The sequence below is a fragment of the Geotrypetes seraphini genome, chromosome 6 (genome assembly GCF_902459505.1).
Source record: "Geotrypetes seraphini chromosome 6, aGeoSer1.1, whole genome shotgun sequence".
NCBI classification, from domain to species: domain Eukaryota; kingdom Metazoa; phylum Chordata; class Amphibia; order Gymnophiona; family Dermophiidae; genus Geotrypetes; species Geotrypetes seraphini.
In genome coordinates this window covers 142554457-142581823 of record NC_047089.1, presented here as the reverse complement: position 1 = coordinate 142581823, position 27367 = coordinate 142554457, and the positions used below count along the sequence as shown (strand labels likewise).

General features: G+C 43.2%; 1 protein-coding gene across 1 annotated transcript; it reads left to right on the top strand.

Annotated features, from left to right (window-relative positions):
- Positions 1-82: 82 nt before the first annotated feature.
- Positions 83-26796, top strand: LOC117362047 (lysozyme g-like). Its single transcript, XM_033947785.1, has 4 exons — positions 83-232; positions 4664-4860; positions 17162-17300; positions 26095-26796. The coding sequence occupies exons 2-4, from the start codon at positions 4708-4710 to the stop codon at positions 26223-26225; spliced, it is 423 nt and encodes a 140-aa protein (XP_033803676.1). The 5' UTR covers positions 83-232; positions 4664-4707; the 3' UTR covers positions 26226-26796.
- Positions 26797-27367: the final 571 nt, after the last annotated feature.

Here is a 27367-nt window from a genome sequence, read left to right as displayed (position 1 = left end):
CGGGAGGAAGTGACGTCACGATATCGGGAGCTACAAGTCAGGCACCATTGTGGAGCCAAATTGTGGATGGAATAGGAGGGAATTCCCTGAAGCAGCCATTCATTGGTGAAACAAGTGCCTTGTTGGATTTGGACTTCGGTTCCTTGTCTTCACTTCAATGCCAGAAATGTGACTGTAGGAAGATCGTTGTGTTTTTGGATCGCGATCCTGGCTTACATCAACAGCTGTGAAGATAAGTGTAACCTTCCTGGAGGTTCTTTTTCTTGTTCCCTGTGCACAGTGGTGAAATATTTTCCTATTTTGAAAGATTACATTTAGAGAAGTAGTGGAGTTTTTTTGCCTATGATACAGATTAAGAACGGCTAAAAAACTCATTGGGTTTCCATCTGCATATAAAACTATTTGAGGCTTTTTTATCCACTTTACTTAAATGGTTTTTCAAAGGATATTTCCACCACTTGGCTTATAACATTTTTGCTGCAGTTATTTATCTATTTAGATTGTTATTACTAGTATTGTTTCTAGGTAGAGATGTTTAAATACCTACGTAATATAAATGTGCATGAGTCGAGACTCTGTCATTTGAAAGGAAACTGCAATGAGAGGGCATAGAATGAAGTTAAGAGGTGATAAGCTCCGGAGTAATCTGAGGAAATACTTTTTTACCGAAAGGGTAGATGCGTGGAACAGTCTCCCGGAAGAGGTGGTGGAGAGTGAGACAGAGACTGTGTCTGAATTCAAGAGGGCTTGGGATAGGTACATGGGATCTCTCAAAGAGAGAGAAAGAAATAATGGTTACTGTGGATGGGCAGACTAGATGGGCCATTTGGCCTTTATCTGCCATCATGTTTCTATGTTCTATCAAGCTGCTTCTCTTCAGATCTACAGGCTGCTCTCTTAAGAATGTCCATAGTTCCTGAAGCTGTCATTAAGCCTGGTATTCTTTGCTGGTTTTATATTTAGGGAAGAGGAAGGGAAGCAGCAATATCTAAGGGATTAAGGAGGTGTCATGCCTTTAATCTCTCCAGTAGACATATGCTCAGACAAGGTGGATTTGATTTAAAGGAAAACAAAAGGGAGGACTGAAAGGACTGAGAAAATCAGACCACTACAGCCAAGAGCAGGGGAGCTGCCTGCAGGCACCATTCCTTCAACAGGAGCAGAGAACGTTTGCAAAATAGTGCTCCACACTGAGGAAAAGACCCCCGAGGCAGGCATTATGGCCAAAACACGTACATGTCGGGTCTTGAGTGTATTAAAAGATTGAGCACCACATGGCTTCTCTTTTGTTTTCATTTGTTCTACCTTGAGGAGGTAGAATCTCCTGTTTGGGTGTATGGATTTGATTTAAATAACCAATCAGAAAGACTTGATTTAAATCATGCCTTTGACTTTATGAATGGATTAATGGAATTAATTTACCAAAAAATTTAAACATTTTATAAATATACAGCCTCATACTACATAATTAAAAATTTTCCTGATTTCATGATGAATAACTTTTGGACTCTAATGTATTTTAAATAGAAAACTATCATTAGACAGATTATTCTTCAAGAAAGCATTTTATTTAAAAAAAATCCAATTTAAACAAAATCTGTTCTAAATTTTTTTTTAAAATTTAAAATTTTTTTAATCATTGATTTTTATCCACCCGCAGCCAAAACCTGGACATACCAAGGGCTCCTTTTACTAAGGTGCGCTAGCATTTATAGCGCATGCAGGATATTACCGCGCCCTATACCACACGTTATGCGGCTAGAACTAATGCCAGCTCAAAGCTGGCGTTAGCGTCTAGCGTGTGTGGCAATGTAGCGTGCGCTATTCTGCATGTTAATACCCTAACGCAGCTTCGTAAAAGGAGCCCCAAGTAAAAGGTATAAATAACAACATCCATATTTTTAGGCATGGACTTCTCATTCTGTAATCAAAGCTGGGCATCCATATTTTGACCCCTTTCTAGTTCTGCCCAAAACATACCCAGATCATGTCCCCTTGCCATATGGACATATTGCAGTATTAAACATCCATATACCACCTTTTATAAAATTGGGATTTGGTCTTCCATGCAATATGGACATCTAAATGTCAAATTTCAGATGTCTAAAACAAATTTCCAAGTTTATTAAAAATTTGATATACCACCTTAAAACTGTCAAAGCGGTGTACATTACAATAAAATTATAAAATTCAATTATAAATCAATTACATAGCATTAGGACATTGGGTAATTACATGGCAAATCGAAACATAAGGGAAGGGGGATAGAACTACAATCTTTTATAGGAAAGAGGAGAAGGGATAATACGATAGGATAGGGGAGCATCTTAGGCATGTAAGGGGCATGTAAATGATAGTGCTTATGTTATAGAATTGCCTTTTCTATGCATACAGCTATGTATATACAATCTGTACATAAATAACTTTGCTCAGATTGCATGGAGGCATTTCTGGAGACCAGATTTGAGATTTATTTGTATTTTGTGCATGCTTTTCAAAATATATACATATTCACATTAAAATATCCCCCCAAACTGCTCATGCCAGATGATCAAGGATACATTTAATCACAAAAATTGCACTGGATTAATTTTCAAAACAGAAATATGTACATGCTTTCAATTTGAAAATTTGTTTGTACCTGTCCTGTACAAGGAAAAATATGCATGTGCTATTTAGCAGTAGAATCTGCTAAAAAGTCAGCTGGTTGGAATTGATTTTACAGTGCTGGCTGCCTAAGAGGTTCTTTTACTGAAGTGTGTCAGTGGATTTACGAGAAGCTGCTGAAAAGTCCTCAGCCCTACCAAGTTGGGGCAATCTTCATCAAGGCTATACACTTAGTCCAGTAATTTTCCACTTTTTTTCATTCTGTCTGAAAAATATGGAGTGGAAAAATCACTGGACTATTAAGTGTGTAGCCCTTGATGGAGACTGCCCCAACTTTGTTGGTTGGGGTGAGAACTTTTCAGCAACCCCTCGTAGTGTGTGCTAACAAATTAGTGTGTGTTAAGTGCTTTGCAGCCTATAGGTTTACAATGGGCTGCGCGGCATTCAGACACGCTAGTCATGAGCACATGCTATATATATATTGGCGCACCTTAGTATAAGGACCCCTAAGTTCAGCTGGATAAGTCTGAGTAACTTAAAATCTGTCCTAAAGTTAAGTTACTAAGATTATTTATACTTAACTGGCTATCACAGCTACTTAACTGAACTTAGCTAACTAAAGCTAGACAGCCAGCTCAGTAGAGTAGCTAAGTTTAGATGGGCAACTACAGCCACTCAAACAGTAACATAGTAGATGACGGCAGATAAAGACCCGAATGGTTCATCCAGTCTGCCCAACCTGATTCAATTTAAATTTTTTCTTCTTAGCTATTTCTGGGCAAGAATCCAAAGCTCTACCCGATACTGTGCTTGGGTTCCAAATGCCGAAATCTCCGTCAAAACCTACTCCAGCCCATCTACACCCTCCCAGCCATTGAAGCCCTCCCCAGCCCATTCTCCCCCAAATGGCCATATACAGATACAGACCATGCAAGTGTGCCCAGTACTGGCCTTAGTTCAATATTTAATATTATTTTCTCATTCTAGATCCTCTGTATTCATCCCACGCTTCTTTGAACTCCGTCACCGTTTTCCTCTCCACCACCTCTCTCGGGAGCGCATTCCAGGCATCTACCACCCTCCAGAATGCGCTCCTGAGAGAGGTGGTGGAGAGGAAAATGGTGACGGAGTTCAAAGAAGCGTGGGATGAATACAGAGGATCTAGAATGAGAAAATAATATTAAATATTGAACTAAGGCCAGTACTGGGCACACTTGCATGGTCTGTGTCTGTATATGGCCATTTGGTGGAGGATGGGCTGGGGAGGGCTTCAATGGCTGGGAGGGTGTAGATGGGCAACCTAAGGCTTCATTTAGTACCATGCATTAACCATTATTGTGTGTTAAAGCACATGAATGCTTCTTAATTTGACTTAAACACATATTTAAGACAAATAGATCCCATTAAGAATAATAGGGCTTGCATTATTTAACATATTTTAAATTGTGTTTATGCACATTAAAGTGCATTAACATATACTAACTGGTTAACACATATTACTAAATATATCCTTTAAAGATAACCAGATAAAACCACATGTGAATCTTTGAAAACTGAACCCAGGGAAATCAGGGTTTAACTCCCACTGATGCTTCATGTAACTTTGGGCAAATTATCTCAGATACAAACTTAGACTGAAAGCCCTCTGGGGATATGAAATACTTGCCTTGTACTACTGGAAAGGCATGAGCTAAATCCAAATTCCTCTTCCCCACAATTGTAATGCACTTAAGCCTCAAATGGTAGGGCAAATTGCTGCTGTTGTGGTATGGTTGCTGCTTTTGGGGGATGGTATCAGGAGATAGTCTCAGGTAAGACTTCCCATAGAACTCTTAATCAATAAACTGAAATTGCCAAGCCCAACTAGATGGAGATTAGAATGAAAGAAAAATGGCAGCCTTCATAAACCAAATCACATAAATTGCACATGTGTTGCAAAATGAGAATAAATACCAGTAACCGCATAACTGATTTTATTACAATACAAATTTTTAGTTTCAATAGAAAAACTAGAAAAGGCCATTTCTAAATTAAGTTTACTTTTGTTTTGCTACAGGCGTTCCTGCCTCTGAAAAGATTGCTAAAAATGACCTAGACAACATGAATAAATACAAAACGTCAATTAAAGAAGTTGGCAAAAAGCTACACATAGATCCAGCTGTGATTGCTGGAGTCATTTCTCGGGAGTCTCGTGCTGGAACAGCCCTTAATGATGGTTGGGGTAACAAGAACAATAACTTTGGTTTGATGCAGGTATGTGCTAACACTGATTTGAAAAAAAAAAGAAAAATCCTGAAAATGCCATCAGAAATCAAATCCACTCAGGAATTGTGTGATAGTACAAATATTTTAATCATACAATTATGTGACTATGAAGCTCATTTTCAAAACATTTATACACACAAAGTACCATAGCAACCCATGTGTGTCTAAGTGCTTTGAAAATGAGCCTCATAGGGCTAGATGCACTAAAGTCATCGATTGTCACTAAACCTGTTTTCACAGCTTTAGTGATTGCTTTTTCCGACCCGATGAACAAAACAACCCACCATGTGTTTTTCCCCTCGAGTGCCCATTTTATGATCTGGCCATGCAAATTAGCTAAAACTCCATGCAAAGTAGCCAAGCAATTGATGCACAAATATCACTTGGCTATTCCCCCCTCAAAAAAGGGGTTTTAGCGATCAGAAAAAAAATAGCTGGTATGTTACACATGCAAAATATCTGTCCCATAAAAAAAAGAAAAAAGTCCCCCACCCCACTAATGATGTCGGCCCTCCCTGATGAATATGGCACCAGGAATCCCCTCCCCCAAAAAAAATTGGCAGGAGGGATGCCCACTCTCTCCTGCCAACAGAGGCCCCCCCAACTATCCCCTCCCCTCCCCCTTCCTCCTAAAAAGGGGGTTTGGGGAGTTGGGGGGTTCAAGGGAGCATCCAGTGGTAGGCGGGAGTGAGCATCCCTCCTGCCTTTTATGGGGGGGAGGAAGGGGGGAGAGTAGGGGATGGTTGAGGGAGGGTCAGTAGGCACCCTCCTGCCATTTTTGCTGCCATGGGGGGTCGTTGGAGAGGGCTATCAGCGCAGGGGGCTTATTTTTATGGGGCAGATCTGTGCCATTAAAAAAAAGAAGCCTTAACAGCAATAACATAAGGCTGCTTCCCCTGTAACTGTTAGGGCGCTGTGCATGTGTCAATCGCTCACTGAGTAATTGATCTGTCAGGTTTGCATGCAAATGATATGCACCTCCATGCAAATCATTTGAATGCAAACTTGGTAGTGCATCGATCGCTCATCCAGAATCAGCCAGAGAATTGGCCAACAGTGATCCAGTCGGTATCTGTAGTGCATCCAGGCCATAGTCACATATTTGTAGTATGATTAAAACATTTGTGCTATCACACAATTCCTGAGTGAATTTAATTTGTAATAGCTTGAGCTCCACAGTAACATAGAAAATGACAGCAGATAAAGGGAATGGGACTTGTATACCGCCTTTTTGTGGTTACACATTCAAAGTATTATGTGTATGTAGGTATGTATATATAGATACCAATTTTGTACCCAGGGCAATGGAGGATTAAGTGACTTGCCCAGGGTCACAAGGAGCAGCACTGGAATTTGATCCCACAACTTCAGGGTTCTGAGGCACCACTAGGCCATTCCTCACATCCATCCAGTCTGCCTATCGTCACACATATTATAAATTCACAATTAACTTCTCTTTTCTTTCTTTGATATTTGATAAATCTGCCCAGTAGGGTGGTTCAAGGTAGTGTGCAAAAAAATCAACCTTGTCAAATCATGTCTCTACAAGGCTTATTTTTGTCCACTTGGTATGTCTTACTCATGTGTCAAATTTCAGCTTGATTAGACAATATTTAGAGGTCACCCCAGCATGCACTGTTTGCTTGGGTGTTGTATATGTAGGTGACTGCGCATAATTAGTTTATATTTGTCATGTAGTTTTCGATCTGCACCTGAAAACTGGCTCCTTGGAAAATCAGTCTGTCAGCTGTCAATTGCTAGACTGCCAAGTGGACTGGATGTTCTTCAACTGGTCAATTTTCATCACTATGACGAAGGAAAACCTTTACTCGAAAGCTATAAGTTGGCGTGTGAGTCAGTGAGGGCAGTATAGGATCGAGCCAGGATACCAACGTTAGGAGGCTGAAGAAACTACACAAATAAAACTTGCAAACAAGGCGCTCACAGCCACTTTCAGACATCTATGGTTTCTGTTCGAACACCTAGCAGCACTTGCCTTTTGTGATAACAGAATTGCACCAGAAACAATGCTAAGAATGGTGCAAAACTTACAGCAGCCACTGTTGCCAGACATTTCATGATGTCTCATGCGTACCGATGAAATGGAACCAGTGATCTTTGAAAGTCTTATAACACAGAGAATAGTCATTTTTTAATTTCTTTATAGAAGGAGGATCAACAAAAGCGAAACTGACAATTAGAGAATGACATGGTGACACTTTCCCGCGGCTAACCACAGGCGACTGCAGTAAAACCGCAGGAACAAGCAAAATTTATATCTGTTCACCGCCGGCATGGGGACAAACCTTTTCACCGCTCCGTGGAGTGGTAAAATGCTTTGTTCTAGCAGGGAACCCCACCTACCACAGCTCCCCAATATCCCACCATCGTGGGTCCAGTGGCTATAGGCCCTCCCCTTGTGGGTCTAGCAGCTCCAGTCCAACCCTCCTCGCTCATGGGTCTGTTGGCTCCAGTCCACTCTCCTTGCTTGTGGGTCCAGCGGCTCCAGCTGGCTTCCCTCCCTCCCTGCCACTGGCACACACCTTGCAGAGTGAGCTAATCTCTACATAGGGCTGCTGGATGGTGCTTGCAGCCTTCCCTCTGCTGGGCTCCTCCTTATGATGCAACTTCCTTTTTTTGCAAAGAAAGGAAGTTGCGTCATAAGGAGGATCAAAGACCACGAGCATTGTCGAGCAAGCCTATGTTTAATGGCTCACTCTGTAAGGTTTGTGCCAGCAGCAGGGAGGGAGGGAAGCCGTCTGAACTCGCCAGACCCGTGAGCTAGTGCTGCCCGATTCACCTTCTGATCTCACTTTAAAAATTAATTATGGCCTGTGGAGGATCGCTGGTGCACATTCCCTCTGCCGCGGTCTCGCCCCTCCTCTGACCTAATGTCCTGTTTTGGTCTGGGGCAGATCACAGCAGAGGGAAAGTGCACTGACAATCCTCTGCAGGCTGTAATTTGTTTTTAAAGTGAGGCCAGGGGGACGCCGGATGATGGTGCAGAGAAGAGGAAAGCATGCAGGCTTTGGGGGGGGGGCCCTGGTATAGCTATTAGAAGTAAAAGGAAGGAGGTATGGATGGAGGGGAGGAGGAAGGTGGGTCCAAAGTGAGGGTATGTGCTGAACTGAGGGGGGGGGGGGGAGGTGAAGAGGAAGAAATAATGGGTCTGAAAACAGAGGATGGGGGGAAAGATGGTGGACAATGGGATGGAGAGAGGGAAAGGAAGTTGGATCCAAGAGGTTGTGTGCAGGGAGGGGGAATAGAGATACTGGATAGGAGGGCAGTTGGGAAGAGAAGGGGAGAGATGATAGACCCTAGGGTGGTGGGGAAGGAGAGAGAGATGCTGGATGAAAGGGTAGTTGAGAAAAGATGGTGGGATCCATCACTACAGCCGCTCTTTCATTTTTCGGGCCATCGGCAGTGTATGGTAAACATGCTGCCTTCCATGGCTGAAAAGCTTTCCCTCTGATATTGCTTCCTTTTTCTGTATTTGTGATTTAAAAAATGACAGTTGTACAGCATATTGTTCCTTTTTATACTTTAATAAAAATGATTTCAATACTTGTGTGGATGGGATCAGAAAAAGTCCGCAGGGGCGGGGATGGAGAGAGAGTCTGCGGGGACAGGGTGGAGACAGAGTCTGTGGGATGGGGCGGGGACAATTCTTTTCCCCTCATCATTCTCCATTGCCAATCCAGTTTTCAAGGAACTTTGGAATCAAGCATCCAAACTGACTGTTGTTAATGATGCAGCAGAACAAGGGATTAGCCTCATTGAAATATACAATGATACTTTGACAAAAGATAAAGAACAGAAGCAATTTGTTCTTCGGCCAGTGGCCAGCCACCAAAATAAGTTTCTATCTGCATCAAAGGTGGCTCTTATGTCATAGACTGTTGATTATTTGTCGAGTGCACATGAGTTACAATATACTGTTAAGCTTAGCGGTAATTTTTAAAAAACAGCGAGGTGGGCCGACCTCTAAGCTTTGTTTTAGGTAAAATTTTGTGCATTTTTCATTTTTATATAAAGAAATAAAATTAGCCTTGTGGATAAATGTAATATGTTAATTTTTTTTGAGCGCACTAGTGCTGCATTGACTGACTTCAAATCTAATATCAGGCTCTAGACTTCTGAGTGTCTTTTGGGAACAATGAAGTAAACAGAGTAACTGCCCAAGCCCAAGTCTTTCGCTGGTAAGGGCTCTACGGCTTGGAATCTACAAGCCTTTTCACTCTTTCTTGAAATTTGACCATCTATCCAGAGAGTCCACAAATAAGCCCCTCAAGGGATGAAAGAATTCAAGTTTTTAACCCTCTCAAATGATGTTGCCCAGGAGCAGATGGTTTGGTGTGAGGTATCCTTGGAGGATACTATTGAAACAGAATATTTAGGGAGTCCCGGTAGAGAGGTTCCAATAATGGTGAAAGAAAGCCAGGCAGGTTTAAGAGGAAGACAGAGTAAAAGAATCAAATTTTTCTTGTCTTCTCAGCAGCCTGTAGTTGCAAGGAAAAAACACAATTTGAAGTGTCTGTATGCAAATGCTACAAAATAAAATAGGAGAGTTAGAGTATATAGCACTGAATGAGATAGATATAATAGGCATCTGGGAGACCTGGTGGAAGAAGGCCAATCAATGGGACACTGTGTTACCTGGGTACAAATTATATCGCAAGGAAAGAGTAGATCAAATTGGAGGGGGGTTGCACTATGTTAAAGAGAGAACTGAATCAAATAAAATAAACATTCTGCATGTGTGGAATCCTCATGGATAGAAATTCCATGTATGAAGGGAAGGAATATAAAGGTAGTTATATTACCATCCCCTGGAACAAAATGAGCAGACAGATGAAGATATGTTTTCAGAGATTAGGAAAGCTGGAGAATGGGCAATACTATAATAATGGGTGATTTCAATTACATACCAAAAAAAAAAGACATATGCTAGACATTTATCCCGGTCTAACTGGTATACAGATCCAACAGAGTGAAAAATATCCAGACTGGAACAGTGCTAGAGTAATACTCTCTCCCACCGAGGAGCACCTTTAACAAAATAAATTTTTGGAGAAAAAAAAGACCTCAGTTAAAGGGCTTCATGGGTCTAAAAAAAAATTCCAAAATAGGTGCTACTCAGTCTGTTCACTGTTTTCAGTTTGATACAAATTATACTCTAAAAGCACAGTCCCAGATGGTACACACTCACAAGATCTAGTCCCAGAAGATCGCTCAGACTTAACATGTGCTGTTAATCACAGCTCCCACAACATTGTATGTTAAAGCAGAAAACGGAAAGGGAGACTTCGCTTCAGCAAGGATCCAGCCATGTTCAACTTTCTACCGGTACCACTCAACATACAGGCTATAGATGTCCCTCTCCCTCTCTTCACTCTGTTGCCTCTGTATACCAGTTAGACCGGGATAAGTGTATAGCACTCTCCAGGAGAGGGATGTCTGTAGCCTGCATGTTGAGTGGGAAACAGTGATCATAACGTGATCAAATTTGAGCTGATACCGGGAGTAACATCGCAAAAGAAATCCACTGTAGGGGCATTTAATTTTCGAAAGGGCGACTATGATAAAATGAGGAAAATGTTTAAAAAGAAGCTAAAAGGATCAGTTGCAAAGGTTAGGACTGTAAACCAGGTGTGGATGTTATTTAAAAATACCATTGTGGAAGCCCAGACCAGATGTATTCCACGTATCAGCAAAGTTGGAAAGAAGATGAAACGAGAGCCAGTGTGTTTAAAAGGTGAAGTGAAAGAGGCTATTAGAGACAAAAAAATCCTTTAAAGAATGGAAAAAGGAACTGAATGAAGAAAATAAGAAGAAACTAAACTAAACTAACAAAACTAAACCTTAGGTTTGTATACCGCATCCTCTGCACAATGGTAGAGCTCGGCACGGTTTACAGGAGTTGGGATAGAAAGGAGCTACAATGAAGGGGACATAAGGACTGTCAAGTTAGATACAAAGCATTGATAAAGACAGCTAAGAAATAATATGAAAAGAAACTTGCAAAAGAGGTAAAAACTCAAAGCAATTTTTTTAGGTACATTAGAAGCAGAAAACCTGTGAGGGGATCTGTGGGACTGTTGGATGATCAAGGAGCAAAAGGGGCGCTCAGGGAGGATAAGGCCATAGCGGAAAGACTGAATGAATTCTTTGCTTTGGTCTTTACGGAAGAAGATGTAAAAGATCTACCTGAACTGGAAATAGTTTTCAAGGGTGATGATGTGGAGGAAATGAAAGAAATCTTGGTGAATCTGGAAGATGTACTAAGCCAAATCGACAAGTTAAAAAGTGATAAATCACCAGGACGGGATGGTATATATCCCAGGGTACTAAAAGAACTCAAGCATGAAATTGCTGACCTGCTGTTAGTGATCTGCTACTAAAATTGTCTGTAGTACCTGAAGATTGGAGGGTGACCAATGTTATGCCAATTTTTAAAAAGGGCTCCAGGAAAGATCCAGGAAATTACAGACTGTTAAGCTTCACTTCAGTTCCAGGCAAAATGGTAGAAACAATTATAAACAATAAAATTTTGGAACAGATAGACAAACGTGATTTAATGAGGTAGAGTAAGCATGGGTTCAGCCGAGGGAGATCTTGACTCACAAATTTGCTTGACTTCTTTGAAGGTGTGAATAAACATGTGAATAAATGTGAGCCAGTTGATATAGTGTATCTAGATTTTCAGAAAGCTTTTGATAAAGTTCCTCATGAGAGGCTCCTAAGAAATTTAAAGTGTCATGGGATAGGTGGCAAAGTTCAGTTGTGGATTAGGAATTGGTTATTGGATAGAAAATAGAGGGTAGGGTTAAATGGTCATTTCTCTTAATAGAGGAGAGTAAACAGTGGAGTGCCACAGGGGTCTGTACTAGGACCGGTGCTATTTAACTTATTTATAAATTATCTGGAAATTTGAATGGTGAGTGAGGTGATTAAATTTGCAGATGACACTAAACTATTCAAAATTGTTAAAACGCATGTGGATTGTGGAAAAATTGCAGGTGGGCCTTAGGAAATTGGAAGACTGGGCATCCAAATGGCAGACGAAATTTAATGTGGACAAATGCAAAGTGATGCACATTGGGAAGAATAACCTGAATTACAGTTACCAGATGTTAGGGTCCACCTTGGGGATTAGCGCCCATGAAAAGGATCTGGGTATCATCGTAGACAATACGATGAAACCTTCTGCCCAATGTGCAGCAGTGGCCAAAAAAGCAAACAGGATGCTAGGAATTATTAAAAAAGGGATGGTTAAAAAGACTAAGAATGTTATAATGCCCCTGTATCGCTACATGGTGCAACCCCATCTGGAGTATTGCGTTCAATTCTCAAGAAAGATATAGTGGCATTAGAAAAGGTTGAAAGAAGAGTGACCAAGATGGTAAAAGGGATGGAACTCCTCTCATATGAGGAAAGACTAAAATAGTTAGGGCTCTTCAGCTTGGAAAAGAGACGGCTGAGGGGAGATATGATTGAAGTCTACAAAATTCTGAGTGGAGAAGAATGGGTACAAGTGGATCGATTTTTCACTCCGTCATAAATTACAAAGACTAGGGGACACTCGATGAAGTTACAGGGAAATACTTTTAAAACCAATAGGAGAAAATTTTTTTTCACTCAGAGAATAGTTAAGCTCTGGGACGCGTTGCCAGAGGATGTGGTAAGAGCGGATAGCATAGCTGGTTTTAAGGAAGGTTTGGACAAGATCCTGGAGGAAAAGTCCATAGTCTGTTATTGAGAAAGACATGGGGGAAGCCACTGCTTGCCGTGTATCGGTAGTATGGAATATTGCTACTCCTTGGGTTTTGGCCAGGCACTGGTGACCTGGATTGGCCACCCTGAGAAAGGGCTACTGGGCTTGATGGGCCATTGGTCTGATCCAGTAAGGCTATTCTTATGTTCTTATGTCCAGTACCCAGCAGTCTGAGCAAATTTGTGCCCAAGGTACACATTAAGCCATCAACCTGCCTCCTTTGTATGGAGGACCAGCTGCTGACTTGGCGTCACTGATGCTTCTTGAAGGATGCTACGGGATGGGGAATGGAGGCTTACGCCCAACTTGGAGCTACCAAACCTCTGTCAAGAGCCCATCGTTGTGCAAAGAAACCCCTGTGTAGTGGTGAGACCTTAGAAAGCCACGGAAATTACTCCGACCAGATCCCCTGGGAGTATGTGGCCTACTGTTTGGCAAAGTTTTAAGATGGCAATCAGCCACACTGGCAATGAGATCGTCCAATCCCGTACTTAAGAGCATTTGCCCCTTAAAGGAGAGCCTGCTCAACGTGGCTTTAGAAGCTGAATCTCCTGCCCACTGCCTTACCCAAATCATTCTGTGGGCAGAGATAGAGTAAGCAGAAACTTTGCTCATGACCCTGAAAATGTCATATAGATCATCTGCCACATAATCCATCCCGCGATAACCAACTGGAGGAAAGTATTGTTTTCCACCACCAGGGTTTGATGCACTATTATAGCATGCAATATAAGATACTACTGCTGCTGCTTTTAGTTCCAATTCCAAGGCCTCAACTGCACATCCTTAAAAATCCCTCCTCCTTCACTGGACATGGAAGTATGCTTGGGAACCTGAGCTACCATCAAATCCAAAATACAAAAATAGCTGCTGGAAATCTGGAGCCATCGGGTACAACTTTGCCATGGTCTTGCCTATCCGCAAGGAACCTTCTCCCACTGCTCCATGAACATAACTGTAATATCTGGATGCCAGGGAAAACATGTGGTCTGAGCCTTAGTGCCGCTCATAACCAAACATGGAACAGTAGAGGTCTGAAGTGGCTCTAGTTGAATTCCTGCAGCACCTCAGTAATGATTTGCAATAAACATGCCAGCTTAAAGAGATGATGGACTGTTGGGTCATACCACCAGGCCCAGGGCTGCTATCAGACTCCTAATGGCCCCAGCCTGAGATCCTGGTTCCTCTAAAACTGAGGAGACACTGTGTGATATCAAAGGCTTAGAGTCCGATCCCCAGTCTTTCCAGTCCCCCTTCTGACTGGACCTCTGGTTCTTGAGCAAGGACTTGTTTGGGAAAACTGTGCTCTTGGAAGGTAAACTCCCCTGCACAACCACTGATGATTCTTCAGATAGAGCATACTGCAGACCTCAATAATTTAGATAGACTTCAAATATCAGACTCACAAAATCAGGGGTAAAACCCTGTAAAGGATGCTCCAATGACCCCTGCAGGGACTTCCTGTGTCTCCTCTTTGGCCTAGAGGCATGCGCAGTAGTGCTATACTGTAACCGCCATGTCGCTGTTTGAGGGCTCTGAACAACTTGTGACTTCACCACCTTAAAGGGATCAGAGGAGGCTTAGCCTAAGGCTTCTGCCCCCTCACATGTTCTGTGGCACATGGAACACAGATGCTCCTCAGCCTGCCATCCATCATTTGGCATGATATAGGAATAAAATGGTACACCGACGAAAGTGTCAATGGCATTAACGCACCAACAACTGCACATCGACATCTGCATGCAGGACAATTGCGTGCCACTGGTTCCACGCTTTTACACATTACCATTAGCGTTCTGAGGGGGTTGGGGGAACCCCCCAGTACACATATAACTGGTCACGCTCCCATTGGGGGGTTTGGTGAGTGCACTTTTGGATGCATGGAAGACAGCCTGGATACCGTCTGCAGCTAAGTGTGTGTTTGTTTTTTCCTGCTTACCACTGACTGTGTTTAAAACTCATATGTGCTGCCTGCTTTACTCACATTTTTTTAAGTTTTGTAATTTGGCGTGCTAGATTTCTTTTTTGAGGTGGTTCCTACGAGGGCTACTATAGTGTTTCTCACTGCTGAGTGAACTGATACATTTTGGACCTTGCTTAATGGTTGTTTATAAGTGGAGTTTTTTGCCATATGAAGATGAACTGAGGCTTTTCTCCACTTTTTTTCTTGTTTTTTGTGGGGGTGGGGGGGGGGCATTGTTGGGAGACAGCAGACTTGAGAGAGACTTGGGTGTGCTGGTGGATGCATCACTGAAGCCATCTGCACAGTGCGCAGCAGCCTCGAAAAAAGCCAAAAGGATGCTGGGCATCATAAAGAGGGGCATAACAACCAGGACGCGGGAAGTCATCATGCCATTGTATCGAGCGATGGTGCGTCCACATCTGGAATAATGCGTTCAGTATTGGTCGCCACACGTCGAGAAGGACATGGCGATACTTGAGAGAGTCCAAAGGAGAACAACGAAACTGGTAAAAGGGCTGGAACACTGCCCATACATCGAGAGGTTGGATAGGCTGGGGCTCTTCTATCTGGAAAAAAGGAGGCTCAGGGGAGATATGATAGAGACTTTCAAGATCATGAGGGGCATAGAGAGGTGGATAGGGACAGATTCTTCAGACTGAAGGGGACAACAAGTACGAGGGGGCATTCGGAGAAACTGAAGGGAGATAGGTTCAAAACAAATGCAAGGAAGTTTTTTTCACCCAAAGGGTCGTGGACACTTGGAATGCGCTACCAGAGGAAGTGATCAGGCAGAGTACGGTACAGGGATTCAAACAGGGATTGGACGGATTCCTGAGGGGTAAAGGGATCGTGGGATACTGAGGGAGGAGCTGGGATGTAACACAAGTATAGAAAGCTAACCAGGTAATAAGTATAGAAACCCAACCAGGTCGTGCATGTGCAAGACCGGAGGGTTAGGACTTCGATGGGAAGATAGGACTTCAATGAGAAACCAAGGTGGCAAGGGAGCCCCTTCTGGTGATTCAGACAGGTCGTGACCTGTTTGGGCCGCCGCGGGAGCGGACTGCCGGGCAGGATGGACCTATGGTCTGACCTGGCGGAGGCACTGCTTATGTTCTTATGAATGGGTGGGTCTTTGTATGAGTGCAGTGGGTAGACCTGTTAGTGTCTAGGTAGGTCCCTCCTATGGTTTCCAATAGGGCATAATTCATTAGTTTTAGGAGTGGTAACCCCCCAATACAGTGAAAACTTCCGTTCTCTTGCTGTTTGGGGGTTTTCAGTGTAGTGTGGGGGTTTCGCGTGTAGTGTGGGAACCTCCCCCAGCAGGAGCGTGAGCAATTATAAGTGTAGTGGGGGGGGGGGGGGTCCCCCGAACGCTAACAGTAATGCATAAAAGCAGCTGAACTAGTGGCATGCATTTGTCCTGCGCATAGATATCGGCACGCAATTGTTGACGCGCCAATGTCCGATGCGCTACCGGTAAAACAGCCTGAGGAATCCATATCTAATTATTTTAATTAAAATTGAGTTGTTTATGAGGCAGATTGAGATGGACTGAGAAATCCAAGATGGCTGCTGCCACTGCAGCAGCAATTTTGCACCAAAACTGGCCCAGAGGAGCAATATTAAAAGTTAAAAAATAAGAATGGGTTTTGGAGGTGGGAAATCTAAACCATGGCTCCAGAAACCCCCAAAATGTTGATTTTCAGCCCTTCCACCCTCCCCCCCCCCTTTCTCCCATAGGCTGCAATAGCCTATATTCACTGTGCATTTCTGGTGCTGGGAACTGCTGAGTTGCCATTCCAGCTAACAAATTGTGAAGACTTCTGCCTCAGACATACATGCGAAGGTCCAGATGCCTGTATCTTCAGACTGCCAGTCAGGCTGAAGTCTGGCCTGGATCCTCAGATCCCCAAGTTTTGCACAAGTTTATTGGGGGGGGGGAGGAAAAAATGCAACCAACACCCGCTAAAGTCCGAAGATCAATCCGGGGCCATACAGCCTGCGCTCAAGTGAATACTGCCTCTAAATTATCCTGTATAGTCAGGCATAATTAACTGACACTCGGCATCATGAAAAACTTGCTAAACTAATTCATGAGTTCAGAGTGATTGCAGGAAAAGTACGTGTGTCTAACTAGTCAATGAATCAGGTTTTCAGGCTATCCCTAATGGAGATGCAGAAGACAGATTTGAATAGAATGGAGGTAATAGGAATGCAGATCTCTCTCCTGAATATTCATTAGGGATAGCCTGAAAACCTGACCTGTTGGTGATCCTCCAAACTGGGGGCAAATATTAAGGAACTAGTAGATTGAAATAGATTAGGCTGGAAATTGAATGAGTTGTTCTTTGCTCATCTGTAAAAAAGTATGTATTTATTTGATTCTTAAGGTAGCAATATATTTCTGTATTAAATGTTTTTTGCAAAAGCTTCCATATTCAGTGAGCCTTTTGTTTAATACACTGCGTATTTTGAACAGCCCAACTTGGATATCTCTCTCCTGACCTAGATGACTTATACAAAAATCAAAGTTCTTATCTATTTTCTAGATTTACAAAGAAAATCATACTTCTGATGAATCCTGGAACAGTGAAGAACATATTTTTCAGGGTACACAAATTCTAGTTGATATGATTGAAGCAATACAGACAAAGTTTCCAATGTGGACAAAAGAGGAGCAGCTTAAAGGTATGCATTCCAAGAACAAATTAATCCAAATGACTGACACATCCAGGAAATATACCGTAGACCATCATAAATTAGATCACAATTAAAGGGTAATTTTCAAAAGCATTTGCATGGGTAAAACCCTGCTTTACCTGTAGAAACAAGTTTTTATAAAATGTGTGGATAAATTTATATAAGTGCAATCTGTATGTCAGCAAGTCTGCCCTGACTGAGCACAAATACTTAATGGGGGAGTACCATTTATATGCATACTTTAAAATAATTTAACTATATGTAAATTTAGCTTAAAAATCTGTACATGCCAAACAAGTGCAAATACATACTGTAATTGTATACAGAGGTGTCAAGAATGCACCTATTTAGAGTCTGTTCTGTAAAGAAAAGTCAACACCTACTTTTTCTTATAGTGTAATAGGTAAAAAAAAATGCACCTCATTTATACTAAGAACAATCGGCTTGAACAGTGTTCTTTTACAAGGTGCTATTAATTATTCACCCAAGGTGATGTTGTAGATCACCCTTTATACCTTGTAACTAAGGTGTATCAATCAGTCTATATGGCCCTCAGAGATGCCACCCAGGGATCGGGTGGCCAGCCGTGTAAAATTAACACAAAAGGGATAGTAGCCCTGAAGAAACCCCCTTTTTAGGGGTGAAACGTGTTGGCATATGTATCCCTTACCAACAGCTACTAACCATCCCGGTGAAGCTAAGTATCGACCTTAAACTCATTAGCCATATTTATTGTTTTAAAATTAGCAAAGAGAGTTTAACACACACGAGTAAAATAAGTAAAAGTAAAAAGCAAAAAGAAAAAAAGTTTATATCATTTTCACATTTGATATTGACCCGATGACGATAGGGTGTGTAAAGCCAAGGGATATGATCATATTGATCCCTGGGTGGCATCTCTGAGGGCCATATAGACTGATTGATACACCTTAGTTACAAGGCCTCATTTATACTAGCCATAGACTAGTGTAAATTCTTGAACCTAGATTATTTATGTATATACCACTTATAGCATAAGTGGTTTACATTCAAGTTTACTCAAGCATTTTTCCCTATCTGTCCCGGTGTGCAATGAGGGATTAAGTGACTTGCCTGGGGTCCTGAAAGCACCACATTAAGGTCCCAAGATAGTGGGTGAGGTTTCAGAGGTGGCTTGGTACTGTAAAGGCCCTTCATGAATCTAAAAATCAGAGGATGTACTGCTAAGGGTTTGTTGTTCAATGGTGTGAAAACCACTTATAGGTACTTGGGATCTGGGTTGGCCATTGTTGGAAACATAAGAACATAAGAAGTTGCCTCCGCTGAGGCAGACCAGAGGTCCATCTCGCCCAGCGGTCCGCTCTCGCGGCGGCCCATCAGGCCCACTGCCTGAACAGTGGTCTCTGACTAATTTTACCATTTACCTCACCTCTACTCTTATCTGTACCCCTCAATCCCTTTGTCCTCCAGGTACCTGTCCAGACCTTCTTTGAAGCCCTGTAGCGTGCTTCTGCTTATCACATCCTCCGGTAGCGCGTTCCATGTATCCACCACCCTCTGGGTGAAAAAGAACTTCCTGGCATTTGTTCTAAACCTTTCCCCTCTCAATTTCACTGAGTGCCCCCTTGTACTTGAGGTTCCCCATAGTTTGAAAAATCTGTCCCTGTCCACTTTTTCTATGCCCTTCATGATCTTGAAGGTTTCTATCATGTCTCCTCTAAGTCGTCGCTTTTCCAGCGAGAAAAGCCCCAGCTTTTTCAGTCTGTCAGTATATGAGAGGTCCCCCATACCCTTTATTAGCTTAGTTGCTCTTGTCTGGACTCTCTCAAGTACCGCTATGTCCTTCTTGAGGTACGGCGACCAGTACTGGACACAGTACTCCAAGTGCGGGCGCACCATTGCATGATACAGTGGCAGGATGACTTCCTTCGTCCTGGTCGTGATACCTTTCTTAATGATACCCAACATTTTGTTCGCTTTCCTTGAGGCTGTGGCGCACTGCGCCGACGCCTTCAATGTTGTGTCTACCATCACTCCCAGGTCTCTTTCAAGGTTGCTCACCCCTAGCGGTGATCCCCCCCCACCTTGTAAGTGAACATTGGGTTCTTTTTCCCAACATGCATGACCTTGCATTTCCCTATGTTGAAGCTCATTTGCCATTTTTTGGCCCACTCTTCCAGCGTTGTCAGATCTTTTTGGAGGTCTTCGCAGTCCTCCATGGTTTTGACCCTGCTGTATAGTTTAGTGTCATCCGCAAATTTAATAACCTCACATTTTGTTCCCGCCTCCAGGTCGTTAATAAATATATTGAACAGAAGCGGTCCCAGCACCGACCCCTGTGGAACTCCGCTCGTGATCCATTGCCAATCTGAGTAATGGCCCTTTACTCCAACCCTCTGTTTCCTGTCCGCCAGCCAGTTTTTGATCCATCGGTGGACCACCCCTTGCACCCCATGGTTCCATAGCTTCCTTAGCAGTCTTTCGTGTGGTACCTTGTCGAAGGCTTTTTGGAAATCAAGGTAAATGATGTCTATGGATTCCCCTTTATCCACCTGGCTGTTTACCCCCTCAAAGAAATATAATAAGTTCGTGAGGCATGACCTGCCCTTGCAGAAGCCGTGCTGGCTCGACTTTAGCTGCCCATTGTTTTCGATGTGTTCCCAGATGCTGTCCTTAATCAGCGCTTCCATCATCTTTCCCGGGACCGAGGTCAAGCTCACCGGCCTGTAGTTTCCCGGGTCTCCCCTTGAGCCTTTCTTAAAGATGGGCGTGACATTTGCTATTTTCCAGTCCTCCGGAATCTCTCCAGTTTTTAAGGATAGGTTGCATATCTGTCGAAGTGGCTCAGCTATTTTGTTCCTTAGTTCCTTGAGTACCCTTGGGTGAATGCCGTCCGGACCTGGCGATTTGTCGCTCTTTAGCCTGTCTATCTGCCTGAGGATATCCACCTTGCTCACCTCTAGTTGAACCAGATTTTCATCCTGATTTCCTTTTACGATCTCCTCGGGTTCCGGAATGTTGATTGTGTCCTCCCTTGTGAAAAACGACGTGAAGAACTCATTTAACCTATCCGCTATCTCCTTTTCCTCTTTTACCACTCCCTTTCTGTCTCCATCATCCAAGGGTCCCACTTCCTCCCTAGCTGGTTGCTTCCCCTTGACGTACCTGTAGAATGATTTGAAGTTTTTTGCTTCCCCTGCCAGTCTTTCTTCATATTCTCTTTTTGCTTTCCTAACCACTTGGTGACACTCCTTTTGGTGTTTTTTATGCTCCTTTTGGTTGTCCTCTGTCTGGTCTTTTTTCCATTTTTTGAATGATGCTTTCTTATCACTTATCGCCTTTTTCACTGCATTTGTTATCCACACTGGGTTTTTTGTTCTATTTTTTTTGCACCCTTTCCTGAACTTGGGGACACACAGGTTCTGTGCTTCGAGCACCGTACCCTTGAGTAGGGTCCAGGCTTTTTCTACGGACTCCATCTTCCTTGCGGTATCGTTGAGTTTCTTCCCCACCATTTTCCTCATGGCATCATAATTTCCTTATTTGAAGTTGAGTGCTGTCGTTGTGATTCTTTTCACCTTTGATGATCCAGTTTCTAGCCTGTACTGGATCGTGTTGTAATCGCTGTTTCCTAGTGGGGCTAGTACCGCCACCTCCTTAGCAGGTCCCCCTAGTCCGTTGAAGATTAGGTCAAGAATGGCATCTCCCCGTGTTGGTTCCGTGACCAGCTGTTCCATGAAACAGTCCCTCATGACCTCCATGAATTTGGTCTCCCTCATGCAGTTCGAGTGTCCGATGCTCCAGTCTATTCCCGGGTGATTGAAGTCCCCCATCACCACCACACTTCCGCTTTTGCATAACTGTCTCAGTTCGGCCTCCAGGTCCTGGTCGATTTCTTCCGATTGGCAGGTGGGCGATAGTACAGACCCAATTTTATGTCCGCTCCTGTTCCTCCTGGTAGCTTAACCCATAGTGATTCCAAGTCATCCGCCCTTATTGTTGTTTCCATCCTGGTTGAAGGTATGGAATCTTTTATATATAGCGCTATTCCTCCACCCTTTTTGTGTGACCTATCTCTCCTTTAGAGTTTGAACCCTGGTAAAGCCACATCCCATTCGTTGTCATCAGTCCACCACGTTTCTGTGACTCCAATTATGTCTAGGCCCTTTGTGCTGGCTAATACTTCCAGCTCTCCCATTTTAGCCCTTAGGCTCCTAGCATTAGTGTATAGGCAGTGTAAGTCCCAGTTGTTCGCCTTTCTTGCTGGTTTTCCTCGTGGTTTGGTGCTCCTGGCGACCCCCTCGGGAGCTGCCAGTCCCCAAGCCTCATCTCAGTCATCCTCCTCCTGTGGTGCGTCTGTTTCGTCCTCAGCCTGTTTCCTCATTTTTGGTTGTCCCTCTGGATTCCGTTGTTCTCTGTTAGTCCTGTTTGCCAGTTTTATTTGTGTCCTAGACCCCTGCAATTTGTCCTTAGGTCCTTCTTCAAAACATTTCCACTCAGTCCTGAGTCCTCTTTTACAGTGTCCTTGATGGATCTTCAGTCTGTCTCAGTATGGCAATTCTTATGTTCATTACCAACTGGGGGAAAACATCATCATTCAAACAGGAGTACAATGTAATTTGATATGGCAAATGCGCCATGAACGAGGCCGCTGCTGTTACCTTAATCCCCAAAGCCAAGGCCTCAAATTGCTTTTTGAGGCCCACATCTACCCTGTGCATCCTTTTAAATCACTGCTCCTTTACTAGGGAAGGAAGCATGCTTGGTAACCTGGATCACCAACAAATCCATTTTAGTTTGAACAAATAATTGTTGCAACTCAGGAGCTATGGGAATCAGCTTTGACATAGTCCTAGCAATCCGTAAGGAGCCCTCCAGGGCCTCCTAGTGCTCCATAACTGCAATAGTAATATCAGGATGAGAAAGAAAAAATATGGTCTGAGTCTTAGAGCCAATCATAACTGCACTGAGCTGCAGAGGTCTGTGGAGGTTCAAGGTTTAACTCTTGCAGAGAGTCAGTAATAACTTTCAGCAAGGCTGTCGGCTTGAAAAGCCAGTGTACCATTGGGTACTCCCTCTGGTCAAGGGCTACCTCCACCTCTTGTCTGCTGGTGTTATTCTAAGACCCTGAATCTCCTAAATGGAAGGATTCACTCTGTGGGAGTAAAGGTATGGACTCCGACCCCCAGTCTGCCCAGTCTTTCTCTAACTGGTCTTCAGGTTCCTGATTGGCAACCTTCTTTGAGGGGGAGTGCACTCTGTGAGGATAGACACCCTTGCACAGACAGCAGCGCACCCTTAGGTGCTGCAGGAGGACTCCAAACAATTTACATAAACTTTCCACATAAGACTCACATAATCTGGGGTAAGGCCCTGAATAGGAAGCCTCAAGGGATCCTTCAGAGACTCACCATGTTTTTTCTTGGGCTCTATGGCATCCACACATCTGCTTTTGCCAATTCACCATCCAAGGGCTCTGGAAGGGATTTTCTCCCTGAAAAATGAGCCATCTGTGCTTTCCCAGCCCTTGTGGTACCAAGAGGAGGCTAAGCACATGGCTTCTGCCCCCCCCCCCCATGTGCTCAGCGGCATGTGGCGCAAAGACGCTACTCATCCAACCATACAGTGTAATCCTGGCATACAGGGGTAGAAAGATCTGATGATTCCATTACACTCAATTTTAACTCAAATCAAGGTGCTTTCATGCAGATAGAGACTTATTCTAAAATCAGGAATCTCTAAGATGGCCACCATGGCAGCGTTTTGGTACCCAAAAAAATGGCCCAGGGGTTCTACATCCAAGTACAAAAAATCCTAAAAGGGTTTTTGGGAAGTGGGAGACCCTACAGATAGATCCTGAAACCACCAAAACTTAAATTCTGAGACTCCCCCCCCAACACACACAAAAAAATACTCAGTGCTGTACTGCTTCTATAGTGGTGCTATGTCTGCCTTCAACTCACAATGCATCTGGTATCTCGAGAAGAAATATGTCTCTTAAAGTGTCCACAAAGCTACAGTCTTCAGACTGCCAGTCAGACTGAAGTTAGACCGAGAACTCAGACCCCCACAAAGCCATCACCACGATGGGGGAGGGAAATGCAGACAGTACCGGCTAAAGCCCTTCCTGGACCGCCATGGGGATAAAAAGCCTGCACTCAAGTGCCTGATAAATTACAGGTGAGCCTAGCATTCAGGTAAATGGTCCCCGAGCTCCACAAATGAAAATGCAGGTCAGCTAAATAGGTTCCTGAAACAGGTTGCCTTGTTAGCTGCAGACGTCTGCTCATAAAGTCTGCTTCTTTTCCCAGGCAGAGATGTCCCATGGTTACTGGGGTCCTTTTGAGCACCGAAAGCCTAAAGATTTGGATAAAACCCCCTGAAAATAATAAAATAGATTCAGAGCAGATAAGAAAGACACCTTCTCAGCTCACTTGCAGATGAGAAACTGAGATGGCACAGCCCACTGAGGAAAGAGGCAGAGCTGAAAGATGTGTGACATCTTTGCCAGAAATTCATGATTTCAAGAATATAACCCATCCGTCGAGTTTACCCTTTGCACGGGAATGCGCATTAGCTTGTGCAGCTAACACATGTTAATTGCAAACTAGAGTTGCACGGGGACAGAAATCCCCTCTGTCCCTGCTCATCCCCGCAATAATTTCCCTTCATCCCTGCCCATCCCCGCAAGGAATCCCCTCCGTCCCTCCATTGCACTGCCCTTCCAAGGGAACCATCAAGCCTTAGGCAAACAGAAGAGGCTCTGAAAAGCTGCCGTGTATTTACAGTACACAAATCAGGGGATGGGGAGTGGGGAAGTTAAGATGAAAACAGGCAATAAACAATACTACTCCTACTAATAATAGACTTACTTTGGCGGAAGTTGTGCTTTTTTTATGGAGTCCTGGTGACATATTTGAAGGATGCATGGTATATTCTGGGAAGAGTTGCTGAACTAATTGTATTTTAACAATGAACAAGGAACAGCTGAAAAACACTTATCTGCTTGGGAGGAAATATTTTTTCACATAGAAATTTAAAATAAAGTAATACTTTTCAGTAAAATGAACCAAAACTGAAAGATTTTGAAAGGAGATGGTGACAATTTCAGGTATATGATTTTTGGTCCCACAAAATTAGAGAAATAATGTTAAAATAGTCTATAAATAAAAATTCGTACAGAGTTCGATAATATTATTTCAGCCTTGTAAGGTGTAGCAGAGAATTCAGAAGCAACTTTGTACCTGAACAAGATTACAAAAATTAAACCAGGTTTGATTTTAAAACTGTAATATGAATCTCTGTACTATGATAGGGAAGAATAACCAGTTTCAATCACTTGGACTGGGCTATGACAGCTTCAGGAAAAATACTGGTTCAGACCAATGGTCCATCTAGCCTGGCAGAAACCCAGATAGTAGCAACATCCCATGCTACTGATCCCAGGGGCAGGCAGTGGCTTCCCCCATGGCTAAGATAAACATTTATGTTGCACAAAATAAAGCATCTGTTCTATACCTGGAAGAGCCATGAGGTGAAGCACAGCTGGGCTCCAATAACAGGCATGAAAAGGATTAGCAACAATACTACTCCTAATAAGAGACTTACTTCGGTGCTGATGCTTTCTGCTCGTGCAGTGACCTTGTTCCGGAGGGGGGTGGGGGGGGGAGAGGGAGAGGAGGACTCTGTCCTTCCGCTCTACCATTATGCAGGCTGTCCTCCCGCTCTAGCCTGCACGTGACACCTCCCAATGAATCAGCAGCAACAATCTCTGTCATGTAGGCAGTGAGCTCAGCACGTAGGCACACAGAATCTGTGTGCCTATGTGCTGAGCTCACTGCCTATGTGACAGATACTGTTGCTGCTGATTCGTTAGGAGCTCATAGCGCCGGACTGGAAATTAGGTAGGCCTCGGGATAGCAACGCCGGGTCCATCCCTGTGGGAGTCCCGTGGGCCTGGGAGGGGTCCCCGTGGAAGTCCCGTTGACCTCGGGGGGATCCCAGCGATCCCCGTTCATGTGCAGACCTCTACTGCAAACCAGGCATTTTCAGTGGCACTATCCAGTTAAGTCCCACACAAGTGATCTAAACAGCATGGCCACTTAAATCACTTTGAATATCGACCCCCTAATGCTGAAGGGGGACATGGAATAAGTAAAGAATGTGCTTTACAATTAACATGGAGTTATCACGTATTATGTTTCTGATGAAGCAGACACATAATGCCACCTCAAGAGGTGTAGCTACCTGCAAAGCCATGGTTCTAAGTATGAAATGTTTTCCTCTGCAATAACTGAAAGAGAAAATGCTGCTGATGCCCCCATCAGTTATTGCAGAACTTATGTGGGTATGACACATTAACTGTGACAATTACAATGTTGTAACTGCAAAATCTTATCTCACTTTCGGAAATAGACCCCATACTAAACCAGTACCTTGTGACTACCTTAAAAGGACCATGTTGGTTGTTAAGGAGGGCTATATACAGATATGACATGTACTGTAGATGGATTACATAGTTTTTCTGTTTTTGTAAGGCAAAGAATAGAGAGGACTAGGGATCAAATAGGTTTTATGGTAACACAGTAGACAGGTACAAAAAAACTGGATGGACTAACTGGCCTTTCTTCTAACATCAATGATTCTATATGCCTGCATTCTAACAAAAAACAGTTGGAATACATGTCATTACATGACCCTTATTTTATTGCTAGAGCTGTATGTTTATATTAAATAAAATTGTAGTGTAACAAAAAACGAAAAAGCAGCAACTAGTTTTCTCTAAACCTTTTTTTCATTTCAGGTGGAATAGCTGCTTTCAATATTGGCCCTTCACGCATCATGAATCTTGATGTAGATGTTAGCACCAAAAACAGTGACTATTCCAATGATGTTGTTGCTCGAGCCAAGTATTTTAAAAATCATGGCTATTAACTTTGAGAATACTGTATGCCTACCTACTTAGGACACTGATCTACGACACACAAGTCAGGCTGCAGTACAAACCAATTCTTACCTGGAGAAAGTTTGACAATCAAAGAATAACTTCTATATGAATATTACACAAAACTCATTGAGTCTACTTTGCTATTATTACCCTTTAATGATCATTTTCTTTATCTTCTATCACTTGATTTTGCTACATATTGGGATCAATTAAATCTTCTCTTGATTTGCTTCCTTATTATCTGTGCTCATCATAGGGCAATTTTTGAACTGATGGTTATCCAAATTACTGATCCACCATATAAACTAACTAACTAAAGATCTTCATTGAAAAAGGCCCTCATTAGTGTGGACTGGGCAGTCTATAGGCCAGGATGTTCCACGTTTATTCTCCACTTCAGAAGGGGAATATGTTATCTGACCTGACATTTTGATGTTGAGATTTACATCTTCTCTGACCTACTAACATGTTATGGCAAGGTGATAGTTTGGGTACGAGGTAAGGCTGCACTTATCTCTTGTCCAAACTAGCACTTTGCCACAAGATGTTTTTGAGCCCAGTCACCCCTCCTCTCAGATCAGTAGCTCTCCCTAAACCAGACCACCTGATCATCCCACATTACACTCCCTAATCTGAACCTCCATACACCAGACCTTCCCAATTATCAGTTGCACCACTCCCACTAACAAAGTCCTGCATCTGTCTGAGCCCTCCACTCATTTCATGGGCAGCCCCAGAAAACTTACCCAGAGGGGATCCTAGTGGTCTAGTTGTGGGGGTTGAGAGTGGTCTCCCTATATTCCTACCTTGTCTGGCTCTGGCAAAAAGCCCTTATATGGAAGGTTGACAATGGTAGTACTGTTGAGATTACAACTAGGAATCATGGGCACCATTTTCTTTGCTGGAACTGGAAGAGACAAGAGCAGAAGGGACCTCTTCCTGACCTCCTACTCCTAAACCAAAAGGATTCCTTCCCAGGGAAAGGGAATTAGATTTGATATATTGACTTTCTGTGGTTACAGTTAAAGCATTTACATATTATATACAGGTACTTATTTTGAACAAGGGGCAATGGAGGGTTAAGTGACTTGCCCAGAGTCACAAGGAGCTGCAGTGGGAATAAAACCCA